Consider the following 2,596-nt stretch of genomic DNA (forward strand, 5'->3'; position numbering starts at 1 on the left):
GGGATGGGGATGGGGTGGGATGAGGATGGTCAGGGATATAGGGTGGGGATGGGATGGGGATGGGGATATGGACGGGGGTATGATGGGGATGAGGATGGGGACGGGGACAGGGACAGGAATGGGATGGTGATGGGGAATGAGGGCAGATATGGGGATGGGGATTGGATGGGGGTGGGATGAGATGAGGGTTGATACAGGGTTGGGCTGGGGTCTCATGTCCCCTCCCCACCACGTTCTCCCCATTACAGCTGTCGGTGGTGGAGTACGACCCCGGCACCCACGACCTGAAGACGCTCTCCCTGCACTACTTTGAGGAGCCGGAGCTGCGGGTGGGTGTGGGGCTGGGTCTAACCATTAAGTGTGGGGGGGATTTGGGCCTCCCCGTGACCCCCCGTCCTCATTCTGACCCCATAAACAGGACGGCTTCGTGCAGAACGTGCACATCCCCAAAGTGCGGGTGGACCCCGACGGGCGCTGCGCTGTGATGCTCATCTACGGCACCCGGCTCGTGGTGCTGCCCTTCAGACGGGACTCATTGGCCGACGAGCACGAGGGGCTGGTGGGAGAGGGGTGAGTGGGTCAATGTGGTGTGGGGCTGACCTCAGGTGGACAACGGGAGGCCCTACATGGCCAACATGGGGGTCTATGGGGCTGACGTGGAGCTTGGTGCCGTCAGCTTGACCCATCTGGGGCTCAATGGGGTCTGGTGTGGCCAACGTGGGTCTCAGTGAGGACAGCTGGACCCATCTGGGGCTCAATGGGGCCAGTGTGGCCAACATGGAGCTCAGTGAGGTCAGCTGGACCCATCTGGGGCTCAATGGGGCCAGTGTGGCCAACACGGAGCTCAATGGGTCAACTGGACCCATCTGGGGTTCAGTGGGGCCAGTGTGGCCAACATGGAGCTCAATGGGGTCAACTGGACCCATCTGTGGCCTAACATGGCCATCATATGCCCTGGTGTGGCCAACATGGAGCTCAGTGGGGTCAACTGGACCCATCTGGGGCTCAGTGGGGCTCAATGGGGCCAGTGTGGGCCAACACTGGAGCTCAGTGGGGTCAACTGGACACGCATGCGGGGTTCAGTGGGCCAGTGTGGCCAATATGGCAGGGCGTATCAGTGGGTCACTGGAACAATCTGTGGGCCAACAGGCGATGGCCCATCAAATATGCCTGGTGTGGTTCCACATGGGTCTCAGTGGGGTCAACTGGACCCACCGTGGGTGCTGCAACTGGGGCCAGTGTGGCCTAACATTGTAGCGTCAAGTGGAGGTCAAACTGGAACCCATGCGTGGCCGCTAAAACCATGGCCATCATACCTGCCCTGGTGGTGGCCAACATGGGTCCTAGTGTGGTAACCCGGGTACCGATCATGCCTGGTGGGCTCCACAATGAGGGGAGTCCAGTGCCTCAGGCACGAACCCATCTGAGGCACGCTAAATGGGCGGGTAACTGGACCACTCTGGGGCTCAGTGGGGCTCAATGGGGCCAGTGTGCCAAATTTCTTGAGCTCAGTGGGAGGTCCAACTGGAACGCCATGCTGGGGCTCAACGGGGCCACTTGTGGCCAAACATGGAGGCCAATGGGGTCCAACGGACCCGCATCGGGGCTCAGTGGGCCAATGGGGCCAGTGTGGCCAAATGTTTGAGGCTCAGTGGGGTCAACTGGACCCATACTGGGGGCCCCCTTTCAATGGGGCCAGGGTTGGCCAACATGGAGCTCAATGGCGGTCAACTTGGACCCATCTGGGGCTCAAGTGGGACTCAATGGGCCAGTGTGGCCAAATGTTGAGCTCAGTGGGGGTCAACGTGGAACCAATCTGGAAGCACACGGGGCCAGTGTGGCCATACATGGAGCTCATGGGGTCAAACTCCTGGACCCATCTGGGGCGCCAACATGCGTCAGTTGCAGTGCCCTGGTGGGTGGCCAACATGGAGCTGCGAGGGGGTCCAACCGGGACCCATTCTGGGGCTCAATGGGGCCAGGTGTGGCCCACATTTAGCTGGCAAGTGGGTAAGGTGGACCCATCTGGGCTCAATGGGACCAACGTGTGGCCTGGTGGTGGCCAAGCATATCGAGCTCAATGGGGTCAACTGGACCCATCTGGGGGCTCAACGGTGGCAGTGGTGGGGCTTAAGGTGGCGCAACAACCTGAGCTCAGTGGGGTCAACTGGAACCATCTGGGGCTCAATGGGGCTCAATGGGGCCAGTGTGGGCACATGGAGGCTCAGTGGGGTCAACTGGACCCGATCTGGGGCTCACGTGGCCAGTGTGGCCAACATGGAGCTCATGGGTCAACTGGACCCATCTGGGGCTCCAGTGGGGCTCCAAAATGGGCCAGTGTGGCCAATGTTGAGCTCAGTGGGCCCTCCAACTGGGAAAAAAAAACCCCCAATCTGGAGCCACATGGGCGCCAGTGTGGCCAACATGGAGCTCAAATGGGTCAAGTGGAACGCCATCTGGGGCTCATGGGGCCAACCGTGGCCCTGGTGGTGGCCAACATTGAGCTCAATATGGGGTCCTAACTGACCCATCTGGGGCTCGTTGGGGCTCAAATGGGGCCAGTGTTGGCGCAACATGGAGCTCAGTGGGGTCAACT

The 2,596-nt window shown here is 60.8% G+C and overlaps 1 protein-coding gene across 1 annotated transcript in view; it reads left to right on the forward strand.

Moving 5' to 3' along the window:
• Window positions 1-590, forward strand: part of CPSF1 (cleavage and polyadenylation specific factor 1) — a 4,869-nt gene extending 4,279 nt beyond the window's left edge. Inside the window, exons 3-4 of the mRNA XM_015851108.2 lie at window positions 249-329; window positions 419-590. Coding sequence (XP_015706594.1) covers window positions 249-329; window positions 419-574 — 237 coding nt within the window. The 3' untranslated portion in view covers window positions 575-590. The remainder of the gene's footprint in view (window positions 1-248; window positions 330-418) is intronic.
• The last annotated feature ends 2,006 nt before the right edge of the window (window positions 591-2,596 follow it).

This window comes from Coturnix japonica, unplaced genomic scaffold (genome assembly GCF_001577835.2).
Source record: "Coturnix japonica isolate 7356 unplaced genomic scaffold, Coturnix japonica 2.1 chrUnrandom689, whole genome shotgun sequence".
In the NCBI taxonomy this organism is placed as follows: Eukaryota; Metazoa; Chordata; class Aves; order Galliformes; family Phasianidae; genus Coturnix; species Coturnix japonica.